Source organism: Leuresthes tenuis, unplaced genomic scaffold (genome assembly GCF_036924035.1).
Source record: "Leuresthes tenuis unplaced genomic scaffold, fLeuTen1.0.hap1 SCAF_23, whole genome shotgun sequence".
Lineage (NCBI taxonomy): Eukaryota > Metazoa > Chordata > Actinopteri > Atheriniformes > Atherinopsidae > Leuresthes > Leuresthes tenuis.
In genome coordinates this window covers 3,856,746-3,883,342 of record NW_027325377.1, presented here as the reverse complement: position 1 = coordinate 3,883,342, position 26,597 = coordinate 3,856,746, and the positions used below count along the sequence as shown (strand labels likewise).

Below are 26,597 nucleotides of genomic sequence, written 5' to 3'. Positions count from 1 at the left end.
TACTGCACTTGAGAGCTCGTGAAAACGAGCGGTAATTGTGACCAGCTCGGACAGTTTTAAGGACCATCTGTGGGGGTAACGGAGAAGGGAGCGAAGCTCGCGGGTACCGACACACCGTCTGCCTGGCGCCCCCTTCGCGGTCATCACGTCACCCCCGGCTCGAGCTCCTCCAGAGACCACAGCGAGGCTCGAGGGGTAGAGTTTCAAGGGGGGAGGGGGTAGAGAGACATAACGAAGAGTGGGAGAGAGCGAGAGGTTCGCGTGCATGTGTGAGGTAGAGAGGGAGTGGTAGAGAGAGGTAGAGTCAGAGTTAGGGGTGGGGGTGTGGGGGGTGTAGCAGCTGAAGCTAAAGCTAACTAGCCATGTTTCTATCGCCGCTGCTGCTCCTCCCGCTGCTGCTGGTGTGTGACTGTTAGCGGGCCGCCCTGGACTCCCTATCCGCCCTGAGGTGCATCATGCCCGGCTGGAAGAAGAACATCCCGGCCTGTCTCCAACCGGACCAGGAGGGAGGTAAGACCCGACTCGGACCGGTCCGTGCAGGAGCGAGTGTGTGTACATACCTGTGTGCGCGCGTGTGAGCGCGAGTATACTAATTATCGCCTGTGCAATCTCCCGTGCGGCGTGCTCTGGCGCCGCCGGTAGAGCTCGCGCGGACGGTTGAATGTTTTTAAATTAGTGAAAGTTGGTAACTGATACCTACTCTGCGTGTGTCTATGTGTGTGCGCTCGTGTGTGTGCCGTCTCGTGCTAATCTGACGCACTGACTGAGGTTACAGTGACGTTACGGTGATTTTTACGTTGAGTGCTAACGTGTTCCTGGTTACGGGCGATTACCGGTGACCGGTTACTAGCGCCGCGGAGTTAGCAGCGCCGCTAACAGGCTAACCAGCGGTTAAAAGCGGGCGAAGATCAATGGCTGGTCAAGCGGAGGGTCTGCCCTTGTGTGTGTGTGTTTGTGTAACGGCCACCGGGCTGCGGGCGGCTGTTTTTTTGCCGGTGTTCCGGTAAAAGCCGTGACCCTTCAGTTTTAGTGATGTTGTGACCGTTAGAGTCCGTGAACACCTCACAGTTATGTACGTTGAACATTAAACCCCTGTGGTGTTCTGCGGGCTCGAAGGGGGAAAGTCACCAGGTTGCTTGAATTTAACTGAATATATTGCTCTTTTTTTATTTACAGTTTTATTATACTTGTACTGAAGTTGGATAATTATTTTTTTTCTACATTTACACGTGTTAAATTACCTCCCTGAGGGCAAACATTTGACAACTGGCCCATATAAAGCTGCAAAACAAGTCTAACATGTTGAAAATAGGTATTTATATCATGTGTTGCTCATAATTTAGAGAACTTAAAGGTCCACATGCATTAGGTTCTGGAAGGGATGGTATTTAATGAATTTTGCTTTCTTTAATTGCTGATTTTGACTTTTAAAAATCCCAAATTTGTCAACACGCTGTTTGCCAAGACATATTAGCACATCAGTCGCTTTGAGAGAAGTTTATTTGCATACTAAACCACAAAACATAAAAAGTTATGTAAATCTGGTAGAAAGTAATGCATGTTGTTCAAAATGAGTGATTTAATAACCAAGTAAAAACGGGTGCATATGTGATACATCGTTGGAAATCTTCCCTATTCCCACAGATTGCTGTTTCATTATTTCAGATAAGCCAGTATTTGTGCTTCATCATTCACATATTCTCTCTTACCAGTCCAGTCTGCATTATTGAAATGTTTATTTCAGAGTATATCCAGCCCACAGGAGCTTCATGTCGTGTCCACAGGCTTCAGTTCCCAACAACAATCTGCGTTAAACGAAGGTTCATGGTCCTCTTCAGCTGTGTGGACTCTGAGCCGGCTGTAAATGAGCTGTTTGAAGACTTAAGCATCAAATAGACGGAGAAATTCTGAACATGAGGATGTGCTGTTTGCATCTGTAACTCCCTCTGTGTGTCGTACATGTGTAAATGAGGACTTGTTCATGCACCAGGTTGTGGTTTGCTTGTGTTTTCCAGCTGATCGTTCACAGCTGTCGTCATCTATAGGACTCTGTTTACAAAAGAAGCTCAGATGTTCTTCGTAGTCTTTAAACATCTGTTACTCCGTCACAATAACATTAAAAGGGATTCTGACAATTTTGGGATAAAAGCTTAGAGCATTAGCTTTCCAAAGAGACCAAAATCCAGCATTTTCTCTATATTTTTTGGTTTTTCGGTTTACTTTTGCTATGCTTTAGACCGGAATTTGAGGGGAAATTTTCCAGGGCAGGAACTTGTTAAAATGTTTTGACATATTGTGTGTAGGAAGTCAGTCGGTAGTCTGAGGTGCTGCTGTCTAATTCAGATTAAATTTGACACTACTTTTTTAAAGCAGCACGCTTTAATACTACAACAGCAGAACAGAAACACCACAGAGACATTTTCAACTATACCCTGAAATAAATTTATTCATAATGATGAAACAATTCATGGCAGCAACAGAAAAATGTGTTTTTTTCTTTATAAACACACTCAAACACTTGAAAATATTAACAAGTAATCACAGTAACTTAAGTCTGCACAGTGAGGTGACCTCATACTCATATTTGAAGCATGCCTTCCCAGATTTTATCATTTAATTTATTCTTAACATTAACAGGGTAATATTTAGCTTAATTTTGATGGCATCAAGTTTCCTCCAGGACTTTTGGAGCATTCTTTCCACCTCAGGATCCATGCAAGAAAACAGCTCAGGAAGGTATTTAAACCCTGTAGGAAGGTGCCACATCGCCAGTTTCTGTAACTGTAATTGAGGCTTTACAGCCTGTAAACTGGAGCTCAGATCCACAGCAGCTGGTCAGCGCACTAAAACACATAATCTACACAGTTCTTCAGTTTGCTGTGTAAAGACTTAGATCTACTGTCTGATTATAAAGATTCTGGTCAAAATGCAGCCTTTAACTCATCGTGCGCGCCTCCCATAAAGATTTATTTACCCAAGCCTGTAGCTTTGACAGAACCAGATGCAAACCTGTGGAGCTTCATGCAGATCCAGGCTGTAGAGGAGCTTCAGTTGTGACTCATCCAGCATTTTCTACTGTGAGAGTTGTGACTTTCCTATTTTTAAACCAGATGTGGCCAAAACACACGATTAAACTGAAACACTCAAAGAAATGGCTTGCAAAAAACAAGCTCTATGGAACAGCCTTTTAAATAATATTGTTGGTATTTTACTAAAACCCAGGAGGAATTCTGGGAAGTTGTTTGACTCTTCTCCAGTTTGTTATGTTTAAGTCGTTGTTCAGGTGATTTTCACAGAAAAACACTAAATATTTTCCATCTTCTGTAACAGTCATTTAGTATTTTTTAACTGTTTGACGGATGGATGGAATTAAATCTCAGAAAATAGATTTTCCAATTGAAATCAGTCTCTTACTATATGTATTTTCTTGTAGCTGTGTGAACCTTTATCGTCATTAGTTTTAGCACAGAATTGGGCTAATTTTTCTCTCTTTGGCCGCCCTTACAGTTGTGTACAGATGTAACAGCAAAATCAGCGTATTTAGAGCCATTCTCATGAATTTGTTGTCATTTGTTGCCACGAAAACGTCAAGTTAAACAGTAAAAGTAAAACATTGTGGAAAGCAAAGTCGTGAACTGCGGTATCTCAGCCGCTGGGCGCTCCAAAGACAGTTTTCCGCTTTACGGGAACATAACGAATGTCATAGTACTTCAAAACGAGTCGGAAACACATAGTTTTAAGGTTCACAAACTTCTTTAACTGAAATAAGGCTGTTATTATGTCACATTTTTACAACACAGCTGTGTGGTGGCTAAAAACACTCAGATAATTATGTTATTACAATCTAAAGAAAAGACTTTAAAAGTTTTTTTTTGTGTTTTTTTAGTTTGACTTTTTTTCTCCTTTTGAAGTCGAGTCAAATTAATTTTTATCACACATTTCATGTCCAAAACAATTCTTTACAGAAAATAAAAGCATTGCAGCGGGGAGCGGAAGAAGCATTAAAAATACATAAAAGAACACAAAGAGAGAGAAGTAAAATGATTAAAATGAAATCAAAATGATTAAAAAGGAGCAACAGTCGAGATGAATTAAAAGAAACGTCTCATGCAGGAAAGAAATGAAGAGATGAGGAGCTATAAAAACCGCACAAAAAGCCCAAATCTCTATTCAACAAGGTCATGTGTGCTGTCAACACAGCAGTAACGTTCCTTCCTTTGACTGAGACAATGATCGTCAGGAAAGGCTTTCTTATGACTGCACCACTGATTGAAAGTGACTGATCAATGCTCAGAACCAGAACCCGTGCTGCCTGGGCTGATGAATACAGCCGATAAGAGACTGACTTCATGCTTCAGTCAGAGCAGAAACAGATATGTCGTCACTCACCTAAAGTCTACGAGGAGCAGGTATTCCCATTTTACACGCTGCTGGTGTCGGATTCAGCTCACCATTTTTAGCCCACATTGAAAAGCTTCGCACTCTATAAACTACTCACGACTGCAGCCACAGAACCATTACAAATCCTCAACTCTGGAGCTTGAGCTGCTTCATTTGGTTTGCAGGCAGTGTTGCTGGAGAATAGAAAACTGTGCCGAGCTGCATGCTTACAAATGTGAGAGTTCATCTTTGATAAATGCAAAACATTTAGGGGCTTCTGCTGAGGATATCCACATGTATGCGAAGAGTCTCCTCACCATTAAAGCAGCCTGGCATGTTAACAGGGCAATAAATGTTGGATTAAAGAAGATCAAACCCATAATCCATTTATTTTCATTTGGGCTGACTAACACCAGATTCCAGAGGGATTATTTACCCAACCGATAGAAAAAGAAAAAGTTCAAAGCTTTATTTCTGGACCGGATACAAAAATATCAAAAAGAGCCAAAGGTGACGTCTGCAAATGTTTTCCTTTTGTCTAACCAGGACTAAATGAAGGAATTAGTTATTTGTCTGTGGTCCATGGAGCAGTCGATGAAGGAGGATGAGTGCGGTGACTCTGGTGTTGGCCGGCCTGCAAACTGCAAGAACACAGATGGAGTGTAACACTGATAAAGTGTCGGCTCCTAAGTGAGTGATTATCTCCACGGTGACACATTCACCACAACAGACTCACAGTGCAGTCAAGTGTAACTAAGCTCGGATTTCCTTCTGATTTTTCCCTTATTTCATGTTTTTTTTTCCATCAAGGTGGAGAGAAAGTACTCAAAAAACACGGAGGTGCAAAAAGACAGTTTCAGCTGCTCTGTGACACAATCATAGATGGTATATAAGATGGTGATGTTTGCCTTTAAGATTACGTTTCCAGGCCTGAGATCTTTATCCAAATAAAACCCGCAGGAGGAAGCCTTGGTGGTTATTTGACTTCATTTTCCTCCAGTTAGTCACGTTTGAGTCACTGTTCGGGTAGTTTTCTATGAAAAATGCTGAAAATCTTCTGGTTCTAAAACAAATATTTTTTAACCGTTTGACAGATTAAAGGGAAACTCCGGTATTTTAACTCGAGATCCATATAACGGAGTGAACGGTAAATAAGGCATTATCTGTCTTTATTTCACCAATTAAATAATGTCCTGAGATCAAATCCTGATGTTTTCACATCTGTATTATCAACAAAGCATCGATATTTAATCTTTTGATTCCACGATTAGTACCAGTTATATTTGTCTGACGTAATCCGATAACATTCGATAAGAACCCTTAAACACCTGAACCGGTGATTATTGAGCAAACAAACTAACCGATTATCCTGCATTAGTAACAGTGTTTACTTCAGTCCCATCTGTGTCAGGAAGAAAAGCAGCAAATCTTCTCATTTAAAGGGGAACTCCGGTCATTTTAAACCTTATTTATGGCATCATCTGTCTTTATTTCACCAATACTTTAAGAAGAATGAATGAATGAACGTGTGCTATAGCTCTGTTAGCTCATAGCTGCTGTTATGTGGCTACTTGCAGCTATAGGAGAGCTAACGGAGGGATTTCTACACAGGCACTCTACTGGGACCACTTCATCCACACGCCCCCCTGCAGCACAGCTCATTCACTCCGTGCTCTGTGACAGTCGGCTAACTTCACACAGAGTTTGCTGCTGATAGTTTTGTGCAACATGGCAGGATATTCATCAGATTTTGTGGATGAAGTGGTCCCAGTAGAGTGCCTGTGTAGAAATCCCTCCGTTAGCTCTCCTATAGCTGCAAGTAGCCACATAACAGCAGCTATGAGCTAACAGAGCTATAGCACACGTTCATTCATTCATTCTTCTTAAAGTATTGGTGAAATAAAGACAGATAATGCCTTATTTAGAGGCTGCATCCTCTAAGCCCCGTTCACTCTTATTATATGGATCTCGAGGAATCTAAATATTTTCCGAAGGACGCCGACTTTCACCAAACTGTTCTCGGTGAGTAGATGAACGTATTTCATGCCAGAAATAAGGTCCAGGTTTAAAAATACCGGAGTTCCCCTTTAATGTTAATATTACTTTTAGTAATATTTTATAGATAAAATTAGGTCTAAAAAAGGATTTTTCCAATAGAAATTCATTCGTATGCACATGCTATCGATTCATATAATTCTAAATCAGTCACTTAGTGTTTGTATTTATTCAGTTGATGCATGATCATTTATTCTCATTAGTTTTAGCAACACAAACCTTTGCTTCTTCTCTTTTACATTTTTAAAGTAACATTGGATAACTTGTCAAATGTGTTGCTCTTTAGCTCCCCCTACAGTTGTGGGATATAACAGCACTGCCATAAAAACAAGTCGTGAGCTGCGGTATCTCAGCCAAAGTATTTCTCAGGTTCAGCTGCAATCATAGATGGTATAGAAGAGGTGAACAAAGCCACTGGGACATTTTTAGCAGTTGTTGTGACGCTTTGAAGCTCGGCTTCAGTCGATAGTCAAAGAAACAATGTGTTTTCATTCATGTTTAAAGAAAAACTCTTCATGGTTTTCATCAAACATGTGTGAGAATTTCCCGTCTTCGTCAGGTTCTCAGTTGAATATGTTCACATCTGGACTCTTGGTTGTACAAAAAGGTCATTTTTTACGTCTTATGTAGAAAAGCAGGTCGAAAAAATACTCAACAAATCACAGGCTGGTGGTTAGTTCCAGCAAACGCGACCAGTTTCACCCCAGAGGCGATTACAGGATGTGTTACGGTGCTGATTTACTGCTTTGTTGTAAACCTGTCTGTGGCGCTCACGGAGAGATGGTGATTTGCTCTCCCAGCTACACTGCTCACAGTGTTTTTACGGTGGGATGAGGAAACAGACTGACACTCAAACATGTGAAATACAAAGAATAAAAAAGGAAATCACCAGCCAGCCAAAGGCAGGGGAGTAAAAATAGATAACAGGTTAATAATTGATTAGCAAACCATAAGAGACACAGTGTACTGCTGTTATAACACGGATCAAATCAAGTTTATTTGTACGGATTTATGTCAGTCCTTATCTCAGTGGGCTCTGCAACACTTCCAACTCACTAAGAAGACGAGGAATTAAATCCAGTCAAATGAAAGAAAGGAACCTCAGGAGATGAAATCCAAAGCACAGAGAAAATGGCAGCTGCAGACGTTGAACAGAAATTTGTGATGTTAATTAGCCCATTTCCCCCTGAGTTTGGATCAGGACTATTGAGAGAAACCCAGAATTAGAATGAGGGAGATTGAAGGGGAAGTGGTGAAGATGATGAAGCCATAATTATGTTTAAAAAACAGGTGATGATGGGAAAACTTGAACTGGAAAAGAGAGACGCTTTAATGATCAATTCAAAAACATTCACATTAAAAGGCTCTTTTTAAATTTTCCATTTTTCTGATGTAAGCTTCACATGAAATGCTTTTTCCTGTTTCTGTTTCTGCTGTGGGGGAAATGACCGTTTCCCTTCATCCAACCTGTGTCTTGGTGTAAAATTGGAAAATAATCAACCTCACAGGATGAAGGTGACAACTGTTTTAGAGCCAGAGGCTGCAGTTCCTCTTCCTCAGCTGTAAAACCCTGGTGCATGATGGGAAACACCAGACTGTTCACTGATCAAAGAGTTCATTCAGTCAGACGTTTGACCAGAAACTGAAACCCCAAAGTAACGCTTTGACTTCCCTTAAGACTCGATATTTGGCCCAAAAAATGCCAGAAAGGAGCCAAGATGTACCCCCAATGTTTTCAAAGTGAAATCATTTGGCTGCTTTGCCAAAATTAAACAGTTTATTGAGTAAAATCTTTAAACAGCTGCTATCACGCAACATGACTCCTACCAGAATAGATTATGTCTTATTATTTTTCTCAATTTATTGACTCTTTCTTTCAAATTTAGCAAATATGGTTAAAACTGGTCCAAACATGGAATATTTTAGATGCGTTTTTCAGAAAAAATGAAGCTTCTTGTTCTACATATTCATGCTATGTGTAAAGTAACCATTGTGGTCAAAATGGAGTTGAAAAAAGGAATAAAAGGTATGAAATTTGTGTTAATATAAATTTAGTCCCACCTTTGGCCTGGATTTGTTCATGTTGGTATGATTAAAAGCAGCTGAATGAGCTGTTAGCTCTTTGTTTTAGCCGTGTACACGGGGATGAACTGACACCGGGGATTACTGTGACACCGTGAACAAAACTAACAGATTGTGAGGATTCTCAGGCAGATTTTGAATGGACTTCTGGGTGGATTTAAGGGTCACTCACAGACCAGATCAGGTTAGTTTATAAGTTTAAAATCAGCGTGAGGAAGCCCAGCCTGTCATTTGATGTTCAGCCCACTGAACAGGGCATCCTTTAGTATTATTATTATTATTATTATAGGTTTTATCTGCTAGTAGAATAAATATTCTGTGGTTGAGGACCAGTTTTGTGACCAAAGAGAGGTTTTCTTGGAGGTCTTAAAGCTGCAGGAAGCAGTCTGTCTTTTGTGAATTTCCTGTCAAACTCACAAAAATTAGTTTATTAGTACAGTCCTAAAAATATTTGGGCTCAGTTTGAAGGTGTTATTCATTTTAGTGGTAATGATAGATTTCCATCCATCCATCCGTCCATCCATCCGTCCATCCAACCGTCCAACCATCCATCCATCCAACCATTCATCCATCCAACCATCCATCCATCCATCCAACCATTCATCCATCCATCCATCCATTCATCCATCCGTCCAACCGTCCAACCATTCATCCATCCAACCATCCATTCATCCATCCAACCATCCATTCATCCATCCATCCATCCATTCATCCATCCGTCCAACCGTCCAACCATTCATCCATCCAACCATTCATCCATCCGTCCAACCGTCCAACCATTCATCCATCCAACCATCCATCCATCCAACCATTCATCCATCCATCCATCCATCCATCAGATTTAAGAGTTTTCACATAAAACATACTAATACATTTGATGTGATATCCATGAATGAATTCTATAGATATTAGTTATTCTAAATGACTTTATAGTAACATGGTTCATGTATTTGTTTTATATATTTGTACAAATCACATACATTTTAGGTGATTTAATCTGTTTCACCCTGTATGGTGTGTAGATTTATTTAATATGTTTCAGTTGATTAAATTGAATTGTTCTGACAACCAACAGATTTATCTTAATTCTAAGCACCTTAAATTCATAGAAACATAAATATGAACATTCACATAGAAGCTAATTGATGTAAATACTGTAAAATACATAATACCTGATCCTTTTTATCTAATGACGGACACATACATGATTCTGGTCATCAGCTGTCGGCTTTCCAGCTCCACGAGGCTTAGGATAAACGTTGGTTTAGAAACCCGCGGAGGAAAGCATGGACACAGCGAGCAGCTTTCACAGTGTGTTCATGGAGTCAGCTTCAGGTGCGTGACCTTATCTCTGCCGCGGTGAGTCCAGACGGGACCAGCACCTGTGTGCCTGCAGGCGACTGTGACTGACTGAACTATGGCCAAAGCACTCAACAGCACGCCACGTACAGTCGTGTGAAAAAGAAAGTGCTCCCTCTTTCCTTACCAGACCGTAGAATGAGGAACACAGCCTCATTTGAGCAACTTTACATGACATGTTTGTTTAAAGCACCAGCAGAGAAGTTTTGAACCTTAAAACTATCAGCTTCTGGCTTGTTTTGAAATGCACAAACCTTTGTTACGCACAATCATGGGCCTGAAACTATTCTTGAAGCGCCCGATGGCTGAGATACCACAGTTCCACGGTCTGTTGGATTATTTACATTATAAATAAAGTAAAAGAAGATAAAAAAGTTTCAGAAAAGAGGCCCAACACAACACGATGTGAGGAAACAAGAGAGAAACATACAGGATGAGAATAATGGGACTGGAAGGTGTAGCGGTAAGATTGCCACCTTTCATGTGGGTGACCTGGATTCAAATCCCCTGCATGAAAGGTACTACTACCTCCAGTAGGGGTCCTTAGGCAAGGCCCCCTTACCCTATCTGCCTACCTGGAAGTCACTTTGGATAAAACCGTCTGCTAAATGCATAAACATAAACAATAAACAATAAATATAAACAATAAACACCCGATTGGATCATCCTGCTGGAGAGAACTCAGAAAAAACAACATCACAACAGCAGCGTGTTCATCCATGTTATGTTATTCATCAGAGATTTAAATGTGAATGGACTGTACTTATGCGCTCTTGGTGAACTGGGTCTACGGGGTGTCCTCTGCGTTATTTAGGCTTATTTATTCTTAAAGCATCACTACAGGCTTTGGCTTCTCCTAAAGGGGTGTAACACCACCATCGTAAAAGGAAAAACTCCCTCTGAACCCTGTATATACACAGCTATACACATGAATTTGATGTCATGCTTTACAGGCTGACAAAAGACACCCCCAGAAGCTACCAAAATGCCAAGAGACACGGTAGAGTAATGTTACAGGATCTAATACAAATAAGACGATTTATTTTATAAGTCAGGAAAGAACATCAAATGTTCTAATAAAGTTAGCCTTTTATTTTTATAGCGCTTTTCTAGTCTAACTGACCACTCAAAGCGCTTCACTACATGCCGCATTCACATGGGCGACTGCTCGTCAAATAACTACGTGCTTTTTCTAATCACTCATACACACATTCATAGGCAACGTGGGGTTCAGTGTCTTGCCCAAGGACACTTCAACATGTAGCCCAGGGAAGCCAGAGTCGAACCACCGACCTTCCGATTGGTGGGCGACTTCCTCCTTGAGCTACAATGTGGTTGTAACCTTATCGTTACCATCTCTGTCTCACAGATGAAGCCACAGTTAGCGCCTCAGTTCTGTTACAGACTAACACGGAAATAAGTTCTCATGTTAAAATGTTTGGTCAGTTTTAGCTAATTTCACACCAACATCTTGGAAGTTTACTTCCTTTCTAAATGTTTTCTGCTATCTTACAATACGTTACACTCAGTGGGTCCACATGATGAGATTAACTGGATTACAGCTACAGTTGGGTTCTGCTCCTTATCTGAGGGTAATTATCCTTGGATATATGGCGGTGAATGAATGGAATCACTGGCACAAAGCATGTCATACCCCGGTACGATAGGTGGCGCTGTCCCCATTTCAGCTATCGCTAATAGAGCCACTTCCTGTTGACGTCTTCACCGCCAACAGCAACAAACTCAGGCATTCAGAAAGATGGCGAACGCAGAGCGAGATGAAGCTGCGTCCCTCTCCATCTGTGATGAGCTGGTTATGGAACAGAAGATGCACAACATGTTTGTTTGTTTCTTTCTGTACAGTAATATCGTCTCCTTCCACTTCCGGGTGACGATCGCGGGAAAAAGTCTCGAGCATGCGCAGAACGCTCGATCCGATCCACTGTCGTTTTGGATCGAGTTATCTCGGGGTCTTAATTCGATCCGATTTCTTGTCAGATTAAGGTGTCTCCATGAGCTGAATAACTCAGTCTTATTGTAATTTATCCATTAATCCGATCCGGTGGCGCTCAGGTAACCGCACTGACTGTAATATATATACACATAATAAGGATTATGTGGCACATGTATTGATTTCACAGATAGGCCACTTTCAGATCCTTAAAAAAATAAAAAGGCTAACTTTATTAGAACATTTGATGTTCTTCCCTGACTTATAAAATAAATCGTCTTATTTGTATTAGATCCTGTAACATTACTCTACCGTGTCTCTTGGCATTTTGGTAGCTTCTGGGGGTGTCTTTTGTCAGCCTGTAAAGCATGACATCAAATTCATGTGTATGGCTGTGTATATACAGGGTTCAGAGGGAGTTTTTCCTTTTACGATGGTGGTGTTACACCCCTTTAGGAGAAGCCAAAGCCTGTAGTGATGCTTTAAGAATAAATAAGCCTAAATAACGCAGAGGACACCCCGTAGACCCAGTTCACCAAGAGCTGCTTCCTTCCGTTTCAGTTAATTGCATTATTAAACCCAGAAATAGTTTTTTAAACTCCATCATTTCCTCTGAAGCAGCCTGTGAGGTGAGTCTTTAACGTTTGGTTTAAACAGCCACAAACTGCTGGTAAATCCTCGTCACCTGGACACACTCTGCAGGAAGCTGAAGATCACGTGATGTGGCTGAAAGCTGTGGCAGCAGTTGAGCGATGAAGCAAGGATGTTATGTTGGGAACGTTACAGTCACTGTGTGTGTGTGTGTGTCAGAGCATGACATCATTCTACCGTTTTAAGCTTTTCGGCTAAGAAGCAGAGAAAATGGCTTTAACACAAACACACACAGTAACACACTTATGTCTCTGCTGCTGACACACACACACCGAATAACACACTGAAATGCACATAGGCTCCTTTAAGAGGTGCTGATGTCAGAACTCTGCTCATCTTTGTGCTCAGGATTACTGAAGCAGACCTGAGCTTGTGTGTGTGTGTGTGTTTACATCCATTTCCTTAGCTTAATGTATTATCCCCATCGTTTCTGACACAACTCTGAGGAACAAACTGCTGACTGTGTGCGACTTTCCCATTTAAATGTGTGTGTTTATGCAAATGTTGGCAGCACGGTCCTCCCAACGCTGCCTATAAACCCAAAGCACGGGGACATGTGATTGCGTGCCCAGTGACTCAAATTGTACGCTTGACAGAAAAACCTCGACAGCGTGAATCTCTTTCGGAAACTAACATGGCAACAAAAGCTTCTCAGTTTTTTTTGTAACCGTGTGCACACAGAGGCTCTAATTTGGAGTATGCAGCACTGAGATAATGGTGAGAAAAGGCTGGATTTTGCAGGTTTGAGTGGCTCAGTCTGAACAGGCCACGTGACTGGCTTAAATTAAACCTCTCACTGAAGGTTGCTTAAAGTAACCTCACAGGAAAACTGAAAATGGCTTTTTTCTTTCTGTGGATTTAAATGACTCTCCCTACCCTATAACATATATGTGTACATAAGTATTAGATTATATGAAAGAAATACAATCACACAAAGCCCACAGAGATGCTATAAGAGGGATTAAGTGTCCATATTTGGGGACATTTAATTCAATTCAATAATACTTTATTAACTTACAAAGGGAAGGAAAGGAAAATTATTATTAAAGATGTGCTATTGTTAGAGATAGACAACTAAATAAATTCAAAGAAAACCAGAGAGGGGTGATGGAAATCTTTAAGTATCGCCATAACTTGACTGGGGTGTTGTTTTTGTATCTTAGCTGATGATGTCACTGTGTGACATGTGGTCCCAGTAGAGTGCCTGTGTAGAAATCCCTCCGTTAGCTCTCCTATAGCTGCAAGTAGCCACATAACAGCAGCTATGAGCTAACAGAGCTATAGCACACGTTCATTCATTCATTCTTCTTAAAGTATTGGTGAAATAAAGACAGATAAGATAAGATACATAGTTTGTCCTGCAGATTCTGTTGATAGACCAAACAAGAGAGCTCTACCTGCCAGACAGAAGGTGTGACCTGAGGTGGGATAACATGAAATCAATCACACAGAACGTCCAAATTACCGTAGCTATTTGGGGGGAAATGGCAGCGATACCAAAAACAAGTGAGCACCACCGTTGATTTCAGTTTTTGTTAAAGTTGGAAGTCTGAAGACGATATTGATCAGTGTGGCCCAGCTGTCACTGAGGCCGTCGTTTCTATGCTTACAAACTTTAAATGACCTTCTCAGATCAAGTCTCAGTCCGTTTCTGCTCCAAATAACAAAATCCTACCTGAATCTGTCCTCTGCAAGCAAAAAAACCACAACATTTATTCACAATAGACCCACCGGCTGTTTCATCATGTAAGCTGGTGTGACGTTTTATTTTACCGACATAAACACGCAGATTCTCCTCATTTCTTTGCCTCCACCAGGATAAATCTGCACAATCTGCTGATACAGTGGCAGCAGTTCATGTTGGTGGAGCTTCTCGTGGTGACGTAGCTGCTAACTGTTGCTACAGCCTCTCATTGGAGCTGGAAGGTCATGAGATTGATTCTCCCTCGAGCTTTAATATCTCTGACAAACTGTGATTGAGCACCTGCAGAGGTCACCAGGTGAGATCCTTTTTAACCAGGCGGTGCTGTCAAGCCAAGGAAGAACCCAGAATCCGCCTAAAGCACATATTTCTCCGACTGCTTGGCTCTGGTTTGGAAAGGATTTGGGATGTTTTATTGATCCAAACATTCATGTAAATACGGAAAATAAGGCAGTTAAGACACAACACTGGCTCATCCCTTGAGTTAGGAGCCTTTTTTCTGCCTCAGACGGGGTAAGATTACAGGAAAGTGTGGCTGCTTGGAGGGAAAATGTGAGCTGGAAGCTGTATTCTGGATGATGGAGCACACCTAATGAAAGGGTGGAAGTGAGCACATGTCAGAGGAAATGGAGGGACTGCTCGTTTTGTTGCTGTGCTTCTCATCATCCTGCGTTGGACGGAAAAATCCTGAGTCACGGTGCTGAGAAAAAGGGTTTTTCTATGAAGGAAGCAGTCTAAAAATCTGTTTGACTGTCCTTCATCACAGCTCTGGGCAGCGTCCAGGTGGACAGCCAGGCAGGCTGCTGGCATCTCACACACTCATTTTCTGCTCGGATAAACCCAGCATGGACACACCAACACAGAGCACTTATTAATACACACTCTGTCTGTCGCACACATGTTGTGCCTCAGCGTGTCCCTGATAGTGGAGCAGTTGGTCTGACACTGAAACCTGTAGCGAGGGATGAAGACCAGAGTGTTTCCACTGTTTTCTGCTCTGTTTTCATCCAGCGTTGTGTTTGTGTGGGACTTTGGCAGCTGCAGTCGCCTGATAACTGTTTCTGTCCCGCCGGCACAAAACATTCACTGCAGGCTGGACTGAGTCCACCTTAAACCGCTTTCCACATACGTGAGGCCTGTGTTCATGGGTTCATCCGACCCAGAAACTCCGCTTCAGTGTTTCACCTGCAGGGACCATGTGATGCGAACGGAGTCTTCTTCACTCAGCTGCAGGTTATTCAGATAAAAAGCATGCCAGGTGCAGCCAGGAGCTGCTGATCCTCAGTCAGTGTGAGCAGCTCTATAAAAGCAGGAGTTCTGTCAGTTTAACATGATGCCAAGGAGGAAAGACATCAGCAATGATCTCAGAGAAGCAGCTGCTGCTGCCCATCAGTCTGGGAAGGGTTATAAGGCCATTTCCAAACTATCTGGAGTCCATCATTCTACAGAGAGAAAGATTATTCACAAGTGGAAAACATTCAGGACAGCTGTCAATCTTCCCAGGAGTGGACGTCCCAGCAAGTTCACCCCAAGGTGAAGAAGCCCAGAGCTACATCTCAGACTCTCCAGGCCTCAGTTAGCATGTTAAAGGTTAAAGGTCACCCCAAGGTGAAAAAGCCCAGAGCTACATCTCAGACTCTACAGGCCTCAGTTAGCATGTTAAAGGTTAAAGGTCATGACAGCACAGTTAGAGAAAGACTGAACAAGGATGGCTTGTTTGGAAGGGCTGCAGGAGAAAGCCTCTTCTCTCTAAAAAGAACATGGCAGCACAGCTTAGGTTTGCAAAGCTGCATCTGAACAAAGCTCAAGACTTCTGGAACAATGTCCTTTGGACAGACCAGAGCAAAGTGGAGATGTTTGGTCCTAATGCACAGCAGCACGTTTGGAGGAAACCAAACACAGCATATCAGCACAAACACCTCATAGCAGCTGTCAAGCACGGTGGTGGAGGGCTGATGATCTGGGCTGGTTCTGCAGCCACAGGACCTGGGCACCTTGCAGTCATTGAGTCCACCATGAACTCCTCTGGATACCAAAGTATTCTAGAGTCAGATGTGAGGCCATCTGTCCCACAGCTAAAGCTGGGCTGAAACTGGCTCATCAACAGGACAAAGATCCCAAACACAGCAGCAGATCTACAGCAGAATGTGGGAAAAAGAAAAGAATCAAGGTGTTGCAATGGTCCAGTCAGAGTCCAGACCTCAGCCTGACTGAGATGCTGTGGTGGGACCTTAAGAGAGCTGTGCAGCTGATGACAGGATGACCGTGAGATTCTGTCTCAGTCGCTGCATTTTACTGGTTTGAATATTTTTCTGGCCTCAAAGTTCAATTATCATGAATGTTTGCAGTTCAGCGTCTTTAACCCTCATTACTGTCTGGCAACTTGAAGCCTTTTTTTCCATTAATAAGGCAGCAGACAGTCCTCAGTCCTGTGGATGCTGTGTGTTCGTTATTTTATGATTCTGTGGTGCAGATTTTTCATGTACTTTAAATCTAAAGTGCCTCCCTGAGTACTTGAGATATAAATGGCAGCTTTGGAGAACAGTTTGAATGCACAGAGTCTGATGGTTAATGTTTTTGAGGGTTTAATAAGGGTCCTGAATGTCCTGTATTTCCCTGTTGGGTCATTTTTCTTGTTATTTCTGTGATGCTTAGAAAAAAAGGTTTTGTCGAATCAGACCTGAAAATGCCACCATGTCGTCAAATATCTTTCAGATTTACGTCTCCAGAAAGCTTATTTTGTGTGTTTGAACTCTGAGTTCGTCTCCTGTGCAGCTGTGGTCCAGCTGTTTGCCCTTTTCTGTCAGGGTTTGGGTTCAGGTTATACCGAGCCTTCGGGGAATGAATGGAAGTCAATGCAGCATGTGTGTGTTTTTGTCTGCGTGTCCATTAGGAATCAGGGTCAGTCACACAGCAGCCCATTAGGACCACAGATTCACTCTTTTTTGTTCTGTTTTGTTTCCGTCTTTCTCTCGCAGCCTCAGGCTTTATCAATCACTGCCTGACTCTCTGCCCCACTGCACTGTGGGTAGTGTGGGGCGCCGTCTGAAGCCTCAGATATCTTCTCTGTGGCTGGTGTCTTCATGAGCTGCAGTTCCTCTGAGTGAACAGCAGGTGGAGGCAGAGGATAAACCCTGTGTGGGTGTGTGTCCTCTGTTGTTTTAGCATTTTGTGGGGTCCAGAAGCAGCGAGCCTACTATACTTGTGGGGTCTAAGGTTTTAATCCACATATTTAAAAGAACCTTTGAGGGTCAAAACTTGGTTTTATGGTTATAATTAGATTTAAGTTCAGAGTAAAGCTTAGAATTAGGTGTTTAAACTGTGACGGTAAGGGAAAAGAGCTGAGCGCATCGCTACAAAGACAGAAAAACACGTTTGTGTGTGCGTTTTGAAGTGGAGCGTGGAGAACATGATTATATACACACACACTCACACACACAGATGTGCCGTCCAATCGTGTTACAGAGCAGCAGAAGCCCGGGAGCGATATGCAAATGAACTCACGCATTTTTAGCCACGTCCGTCTCTTCCTCGCTGTCCACCTATGACAGTGAATGTGACGGGACCATCTGGCCGGCTGTCGGCTCCTTTAGGGTGTCGAGGCCCTCAGGCCGGTCTGACAGGTGAAGGAGGCGGAGTCGTGCCTCCCTCACACTCCTGAACTAACACTGACTCTAAGTGACTCCACGACACGAGCACATCGACATGCAACACGAGTCGGCGAATAAATGACACTGATTCCTTCTTCACGTGCACGAGGGCGGCTGGAAGTCATGTGACACATCAGGCTTTTATCACAGGTTTGGATTCTGCTGCCACAGCCTCTGGAAGCAGTGCAGCAAGCCTTCATTGCTCCAGATGTTTGTTTTAAACCAAAATAATGCACGTGACGGTGAACAAAACAGCTGTTGTAACAAAATGCTTCATGTCAACTAAAATGGGCCAAAGCTCACCTGTCAGAGCTGCGAATGAATACGTTTTCATTCATTAGACAACAGTTAATGAAAAATATCAGTTAATCTTGAATCTGACGAGTGTGTAGCACCTTAACAACATCTGCAAACATCTGGATGGGAGCAAACTCTGCTCTAAAACCTGTTTATACCTTTCAACATTGACGGGGCCTTTCCAGATGTGCAGGTTTCCAGTTCCAGAGGCACTAATGAGATGCAGGCTTTGAGCTGAGAGCTGATAACCAGCTGGATGGTTCCTCTCCTCTTTAGTCTGGAGGACGCAGCGTCAGGTTCTGACCCATCTGACCCACTCTGCCTCAGTCCATTTTAAACCAGCTTTAAAGATGTTTCTGGGTCGTGTTCACATGTGGCTTCTTCTCTGCCTGATGGAGCTTTAAGCTGCATCTGATGGAGCTTTAACCTGCATCTGATGGAGCTTTAACCTGCTTCTGATGGAGCTTTAACCTGCTTCTGATGGAGCTTTAAGCTGCATCTGATGGAGCTTTAACCTGCTTCTGATGGAGCTTTAACCTGCTTCTGATGGAGCTTTAAGCTGCATCTGATGGAGCTTTAAGCTGCTTCTGATGGAGCTTTAAGCTGCATCTGATGGAGCTTTAACCTGCATCTGATGGAGCTTTAACCTGCTTCTGATGGAGCTTTAAGCTGCATCTGACGGAGCTTTAAGCTGCATCTGATGGAGCTTTAACCTGCATCTGATGGAGCTTTAAGCTGCATCTGATGGAGCTTTAACCTGCTTCTGATGGAGCTTTAAGCTGCATCTGATGGAGCTTTAACCTGCTTCTGATGGAGCTTTAACCTGCTTCTGATGGAGCTTTAAGCTGCATCTGATGGAGCTTTAAGCTGCATCTGATGGAGCTTTAACCTGCATCTGATGGAGCTTTAAAGCTGCATCTGATGGAGCTTTAAGCTGCATCTGATGGAGCTTTAAGCTGCATCTGATGGAGCTTTAACCTGCATCTGATGGAGCTTTAACCTGCTTCTGATGGAGCTTTAACCTGCTTCTGATGGAGCTTTAACCTGCATCTGATGGAGCTTTAACCTGCATCTGATGGAGCTTTAACCTGCTTCTGATGGAGCTTTAACCTGCATCTGACGGAGCTTTAACCTGCTTCTGATGGAGCTTTAAGCTGCATCTGATGGAGCTTTAACCTGCTTCTGATGGAGCTTTAACCTGCATCTGATGGAGCTTTAACCTGCATCTGATGGAGCTTTAAGCTGCATCTGATGGAGCTTTAACCTGCTTCTGATGGAGCTTTAAGCTGCTTCTGATGGAGCTTTAAGCTGCATCTGATGGAGCTTTAAGCTGCATCTGATGGAGCTTTAAGCTGCATCTGATGGAGCTTTAACCTGCATCTGATGGAGCTTTAACCTGCATCTGATGGAGCTTTAACCTGCATCTGATGGAGCTTTAACCTGCTTCTGATGGAGCTTTAACCTGCTTCTGATGGAGCTTTAAGCTGCATCTGATGGAGCTTTAAGCTGCATCTGATGGAGCTTTAAGCTGCATCTGATGGAGCTTTAACCTGCTTCTGATGGAGCTTTAAGCTGCATCTGATGGAGCTTTAACCTGCTTCTGATGGAGCTTTAACCTGCTTCTGATGGAGCTTTAAGCTGCATCTGATGGAGCTTTAACCTGCTTCTGATGGAGCTTTAACCTGCATCTGATGGAGCTTTAACCTGCTTCTGATGGAGCTTTAACCTGCATCTGATGGAGCTTTAACCTGCTTCTGATGGAGCTTTAACCTGCATCTGATGGAGTTTTAACCTGCATCTGATGGAGCTTTAAGCTGCATCTGATGGAGCTTTAACCTGCATCTGATGGAGCTTTAAGCTGCATCTGATGGAGCTTTAACCTGCATCTGATGGAGCTTTAACCTGCATCTGATGGAGCTTTAACCTGCATCTGATGGAGCTTTAAGCTGCATCTGATGGAGCTTTAAGCTGCATCTGATGGAGCTTTAACCTGCATCTGATGGAGCTTTAACCTGCATCTGATGGAGCTTTAAGCTGCATCTGATGGAGCTTTAAGCTTTAATCTGATTTCCAGGACAGAATCAGGTCTTTTGGAGCCCAGTCTCACCAGAAAACATGTAATCGGTGTGTTTGCTCACACAAAATGTCGCAGCGTCACAGTCCACGGTCTGAATATTGTGCCTTTTAAAGGTGTTTAAACTCCTCACCTGAGTAAAACACAGAAAAGATGTTTCCTTTTATCTCAAACCGCCTTTAAGCTGCAGTCTTTTCAAAGTTTTCTGCCTGAAAAAATCACCAAAACCAGCAGCTCCAGCTCTTCAGCGTTATTTCCCCGTTGGTTTAATCATCAATACGTTTATTTCAGGGTTATTTCTGCTTCTGCTGCTGTGTGTGTGTGTGTGGGGGGGGTATCTATCACTTTTCCATCAGCATTTTTGCGTCTGTCAGGCTTCGATGCAACAAGAGCTGTCAGGACATGACAGGGGTCAGAGGTGAGCGCACAGTTCCCGGTGTGTCGCAGCACAGCCAGCAGGCCGGCTGTCAGTCACACGCTGGGCTGCTTCCTTTGTGTTTCCTCACGTTTTGGGTTTTTAATTAGATTCTCTGCCTTTCACTTAATCAAGCTCTTCAGCTCCTTCTCTTCTGTCTTATTTTTAGCGAGCGTCTCGGTAGAAATAAGCAATGAAAAGAAAAACTAGATAATATTGAGACTAATTGAATACACTAGACAACTTAAACCTTTTTTTATTTAGCATTCAGAGCCTGGATGTCAGCACCTGGATGGGCTGAAAGGCTTTTAATAAATTCAACGATTGGCTGGAATCAGGATTTATAAACAGCCAGTTTGCATCTAATGGAAGAAACACATTAATCAACAATAAATAGTTGCTTTTCAGCCTGATTGATCACCATTAATGCATTTATCCAGAGTCATAAGAGCACTTAACTAGAAGGTAACCTGGTTGTGTTAAATGAATAAATCTGGTTTAAACTGTGAAGTCGGCGGGATATTTTCCTTTCCATTATTTCCAATTCACCACCACTTTCTATCCAGAATAAAAGGATATTCCTGTTGGATGGAGGGTTTGGGCCTGAGGGGTTTTAGTCGGTTCTGATCCGTCTGTGGAGGTTCTGTGTCCAAAGCTCACATTAAATATCTGTGTTTTCGCTGTTTGAAACCAACACTGAACTGAAGCCATCTCTCATTATATCTGAAGCAGGGAGGCAGACAGACCTGATTAATCTGAGCCCGGTTGGCGGGATCCTGGCGTCCTCTGATCCCAGTTTTCTCTCTTTCTCAGCCAGCTGGCCCAACCGGGAACATATCGGATCAGCCATGAGCTTCCATCAGATCCACAGTTGGGCTAACGAACCACAGCTCCTTTTCCCACAGTGGAGTTCTGCTGTTTTATTGCTCTGCTGCGGAAAATAAGAAGTTATTCACATTTATGCATTCAGGACACGCTTCTATCAAAGCGACTTTCCAGGAAAAAGGAGGCTTTTTATTGTCCTCATCAATGAATCTGCCCATAATACGTGTTGTATTATTATATAATTATATTATTATAGTTGAACAAATCAAGCTTTATCTAATTTATTGTGGTTTTAACTTGAAGGAGAAATATTTTAGGAAGAGATTTATTTTTATTTCTTTGCTTTAATTCACGGCGTTGGATTTATTTCTTTATTTTTATCCTAATATCCTCAATCTATTCATTCATAAGTTTGTATTTATATATGGAGAACACCCCCCCCCCCCCCCCGGCCACTTTATCAGGTACACCTGTGAGTAAAAGCCTGGACCTCCTTCTGCCTTCAGAGCTGCTTGGTGTCAAACTTTCAGGAAGGTGTTGGAAACATTCCTCAGAGACTTTGGTCCATTTTGAAATGACAGCATCACCCAAAGCTGCTCTGCTGCACTGAGATCTGGTGACTGGAGTCCAGGGAACTCATTGTGATGTTAAATGAAGCAGTTAGAGGTGAAATGAGCTCTGTGACGTGGTGCCCTGTGCTCATCAAGAGATGGAGATGGTCAGCAGCAATTTAAACGATGCTCAGAACCATCAGAACCATCAGAACCATCAGAACCTGAAGCGCTGATACGAGGCAGGATGGATCCATGCTTTCATGTTGTTTAAGCCAGATTCTGACCCCACCAGCTGAAATGGAGACTCTGGTGATCCTGTGTGGATTGTAGCCTCAGGTTCCTGCTGTCAGCTGACAGGAGCGGCCCCCGGGGGGTGGTCTGCTGCTGCAGAAGAGCCCTCCATCTTTAAGGTTCCACGTGTTGCTCCTTCAGAGATCTGAGTGTTTATTGGAGTTCCTGTTGCCTTCCTGTCATCTGGAACCAGTCGGCCCGTTGACCTCTGACCTCTCACAGGCACTTTCACAGCATATCCTCTCTTTTTCGGGCCGTTCTCTGTGAACCCAGAGGTGGTTGTGGGTGTAAATCCCAGCAGATCAGCTGTTTCTGACATACTGGCAGCAACGCGCCACGTTCAAAGCCCCTTTAAATCCCCGTTCTTCTCCATTCTGACGCTCGGTTTGCACTCCAGCAGGTTGTCTTGACCACCTCCACGTCATGAAGGTGCTGCCATGCTATTGGCTGATCAGCTGTTGTGTTGCCAGGTGATTGAACAGGTGTTTCCTAATGAATAAAACATCCTTTTTCTGTTACATTCCCATTTTTATACATTTATTCGTTATTTTCTCATTTATTAGGCTACTTTTGGAGACATTTATGGAATATTCTGTTAATGATAAAAAGCTTATTTAAGCAGCTCTGATTTATCAGGTGGAATCAGGACATTTTTCTTCCTAATTAACCTTTTTTCACGTTGTTTATCAGGTGTCTGGAGCTCCTCTATGGCTCTACTTTCATGAACTCTAATAATTGGACTCGGTTGTTAGGATTTGGGCCTTTTGGGGATTTTTGCACCACATGGGAGCAACTCGCCGCCCTCCAAAGCCTCATTATCAGCCCACATGGACTCAGACACGGGGGGCCTATTAGGGCCAGACTGGATGCAGCTTTCCCACCGAACCTGTGGCACTCGTGTTATTTTAACTGTAATGAACCTGATTCAGTTATTTGTGCCAGTGTGGAAACATCCAGCTTAATCAGGTCAGGAAGGTTTTCTGAATGAATCGGTGGTAAAGGGATCTGTCAACATGCTGCTTCTCAGCCGCTGTCTGCAGCTCGTTTGAAGAAGAGCAATAATCACGCAGTGGGCTTATCTCAGCAGATCATCTCCTCTGAGTCAGACTGCAGGGCGTCAGCTTCCTTTGCTCCGGCTTTAGTGTCTGCATTTATCGCCACCAGCAGTCCGGCCGCTGATGAATTAGCCGCGCGGGGGGGGATTCGGGTTGGCTCTGGGGAGGTTTTGGCCTCTAGGTCAACCAGAACACCTGGAAGGATTATCTGTAACAGGATTGGTCGGAGGCAGCAGGTATGACGCCTGTTCTCTGATTCTTCCCTCCTGTATGATCGAGGCTGCTTGTTTTCACTTAGCGACCGCCGCTCTGTTTATTACAGCCGTATAAAACGTGTAGCGCCACCTGCTGGCCACTCCACACACGCTCCATTATTCACTCCAAGCACAGCGATGGAAACTAACCTGATGAGCCTTAAAAAACTCACGGTTAATGGCTAATAAAGCCCAAAAATAGCACATGTACCGGTTGGTGTCGTAGCAGTCGGGGCTCAGCACTGTGCGGCTTTTAGAAAGTTTGTGAACCTTAAAACAGAGTGCTTTCAACTCCATCCAACGCCACACTGGAGCGCCACACTGGAGCGCCACACTGGAGCGCCAAACTGGAGCGCCAAACTGGAGCGCCAAACTGAAGCGCCAAACTGGAGCGCCAAACTGGAGCGCCACACTGGAGCGCCACACTGGAGCGCAAAACTGGAGCGCCACACTGGAGCGCCACACTGGAGCGCCACACTGGAGCGCCACACTGGAGCGCCAAACTGGAGCGCCAAACTGGAGCGCCAAACTGGAGCGCCAAACTGGAGCGCCACACTGGAGCGCCAAACTGGAGCGCCAAACTGGAGCGCCAAACTGGAGCGCCACACTGGAGCGCCACACTGGAGCGCCACACTGGAGCGCCAAACTGGAGCGCCAAACTGGAGCGCCAAACTGGAGCGCCAAACTGAAGCGCCAAACTGGAGCGCCAAACTGGAGCGCCAAACTGGAGCGCCAAACTGGAGCGCCACACTGGAGCGCCACACTGGAGCGCCAAACTGAAGCGCCAAACTGGAGCGCCACACTGGAGCGCCACACTGGAGCGCCAAACTGGAGCGCCAAACTGGAGCGCCACACTGGAGCGCCAAACTGAAGCGCCAAACTGGAGCGCCACACTGGAGCGCCACACTGGAGCGCCACACTGGAGCGCCACACTGGAGCGCCAAACCATGCCTTTGCTTTATGGTGGGGGGGGTTTGTGGCCTGTGCATGTGCAGGGCTCACATGGAGGTTTGTTTTTTAGGGCTGGTGTTGCGTCACACAGGGCTGGGGGGGGTTGAACCTACTTCTTAACTCCGGTTTATTACATCATGCAGCCTGTCAGTGTGATTTATCATGAGATCAGTGGCTCGGACCGCTAAGATGAGCCGAAGGCTCGACAAGTCTGTTCTATACCGGGCCTAATACAGAAAAAACACTATTAATAGCCCATTTAATCAGTTAAATTAGTCTCTCTTTGATTTGGTCGGAGACTGGGATGATTCCCATGTTGGGCGTTTATGAGCAGCTCGACACAAGCAGCAGGCAGATATTACCTCAGCTCAACCAACACTTTTCTGATCGCATCTCAATGATTTCTTCATCCTTCACACCTCCCTGCTCCGTCAGCCTGCTGTTCCTACGACTGAGGTGTCAGCTGATCGATGTATTTTGTGCTGAAGAAGAGAAAATCAGATGCTTCTTTTTATGTGTCAGATCCCAGACTTCAGTTGGGTTGCTGTTGGCTCGTTGCCTGACGCTCCACACGAGGTGATCTGCCTTTGTGGGGGCAGGACAGTCACATGGGATGATGCTTACCATCATTCTTCATTGTCTTCATGCACAAAGTCGGAACATTTTGCAGTGTGACGATGAAAGAGTTCAGAAGCAGTCGATGGAGGAGGTGCTCTCTGGATGCTCTTCATGTCCCTTCATAAGCTTTTATCCTGCTTTTACAATCTGTTCTCACTCCAGTCTGTGCTCCTGTGGCACAATTTCATCTGAATATCTAAACTCTGTCGGCAGCGGTCAAGATTCTGCTGCTGAAAAGGTTTCTGGGTAGTTTTGATCGGTCTCGTTTGACAGCTATCTTCTTATTAGCTTGTCTGCATTTAACTTGACAAGCAGCGAAACGGTTCTTATCAGGTTAAAGCAGAAAGCTCTAAAGTTTCTGCACCAGCAACACAGACGGTGGATGCAGATTTCCCGCCACATTCAGCGGAAAACAGGAGTCAAACGTTGCTGTTCCTCCACAGTTTCAGAGCACTCACACACTGACTCCATTCCTGAAGAGCCCTCCCCTCCCCCTCACTGGAGTAGAGTGTGTGAATGAGGAGGAGGAGGAGGAGGAGGAAGGTGGGAAACGAGAGTATAGATGGAAGGAAGAGGAAGGATGGAAGCAGCAAGACGAGATCACAAAGAAGGGAAGGAGCTAATGAAGAAGAGGAAGCACACAATGGAGGGCTGAGATGGAGGAGTGTTAAAGAGCAGCGCTGTGTGTGTGTGTGTGTGTGTGCTGCCAGCCCTGTGATTGGCTGAGCCCGGCGAGATGCACCAACAGCCGAAAGAAGACGAGAACAGAGGAGGAGAGGAAGGCTGCAGATAGAGGAGAGAACACAAAGAACGACCTACTGAGTGTGTGTGAGTGTGTGCGCTACACGCTCGCTAATGTGTCCGCATGTGTGTGTGTGATATCCAGAGGTGTGTGTGTGCAGCAGCGGCAAGCAAAAAGCCAGGAGGAGGAGGAGGAGGAAGAAACCTGATCTCACTCCCTCTTTGGATTTGCTCACATCGTCATCAGGCTCTCTGTTAGCTTAGCCTGGCCCAGTTTGGCCCAGTTGGGACCCAGTGTGGTACCGGTGGCGGGGATGGAGCGGTTCCTGGCCTTGCTGCGCCTGCTGAGCAGGAGGAGGCGAGGGAGGAGGTACCGGGCAGACGACGACTACCAGGAAGGATACGAAGACGTTTACTACTACACCAGCAAGTACAACACACACCTTCTGAGTGAGTCCCACAGAGACACAATGGGGAGAGAGAGCTTATCAACAGATTATGGTACTCCAGCTAACCCCGACTGTGTGTTCCACTCATCTTCTGAGCACATGCGTGTGTTTATATGGACAAACTGGGCAGATGAAGCAGTTTAAGTCCTCGGAAGTGGTGAAAATGTGCGTGTGTTTTATTATAGATGAAGGTCTTCAGCAAACCGCTGCTCAGTTACACACACTCAGGTATCCAGGTGACAG

General features: G+C 44.1%; 1 protein-coding gene across 3 annotated transcripts in view; it reads left to right on the top strand.

The window, feature by feature from the left end:
* The first annotated feature begins 332 nt into the window (after positions 1 to 332).
* grip1 (glutamate receptor interacting protein 1) overlaps positions 333 to 26,597 on the top strand; it is an 82,117-nt gene continuing 55,852 nt past the window's right edge. For 2 of the 3 annotated variants that reach the window (XM_072377907.1, XM_072377906.1), the window contains exon 1: positions 25,855 to 26,355. In XM_072377907.1, coding sequence (XP_072234008.1) covers positions 26,220 to 26,355 — 136 coding nt within the window. In that variant the 5' untranslated portion in view covers positions 25,855 to 26,219. Of the gene's footprint in view, positions 511 to 25,854; positions 26,356 to 26,597 lie in introns of those variants that run through there. The other variant, XM_072377908.1, reaches the window with a different exon arrangement.